The sequence below is a fragment of the Phaethon lepturus genome, unplaced genomic scaffold (assembly GCF_000687285.1).
Source record: "Phaethon lepturus isolate BGI_N335 unplaced genomic scaffold, ASM68728v1 scaffold33947, whole genome shotgun sequence".
Lineage (NCBI taxonomy): Eukaryota > Metazoa > Chordata > Aves > Phaethontiformes > Phaethontidae > Phaethon > Phaethon lepturus.
The window spans coordinates 1-323 of NW_010550350.1; the positions used below are offsets into that span (position 1 = coordinate 1).

General features: G+C 57.0%; 1 protein-coding gene across 1 annotated transcript in view; it reads right to left on the minus strand.

Annotated features, from left to right (window-relative positions):
* Nucleotides 1-83: 83 nt before the first annotated feature.
* Nucleotides 84-323, minus strand: part of LOC104623449 (protein FAM19A2-like) — a gene marked incomplete at both ends in the record, with an annotated part of 978 nt that continues 738 nt past the window's right edge. Inside the window, one exon of the mRNA XM_010290540.1 lies at nt 84-189. Coding sequence (XP_010288842.1) covers nt 84-189 — 106 coding nt within the window. The remainder of the gene's footprint in view (nt 190-323) is intronic.

Consider the following 323-nt stretch of genomic DNA (forward strand, 5'->3'; position numbering starts at 1 on the left):
CCTACCCCAGGGAAAAAGGCTAACGACAGCCCTGTCCTTGCTCCCAACAAGAGCACAGAGAACAGCGTTGTTCGCTACCCTACTGCAGGCGCCTCTTACGGAGGCAAAGAGACCACCTCCTGCCACTCAGCTCCGTCAGGCTCTTGTGACTGACGCCTCCGACGTGGATAGCCACAGAGGGCTCCCCGTCTTCGGGAAAGACGACACACACAAGCTGTTCGGGACAACGAAAGCCTTCCCTGACAATTCATCCCGGCATTTCTTGGTGTTACACACAACTGCACTCACAGGACACTGGCTGTCAAGCGAACCGGGACCATGCT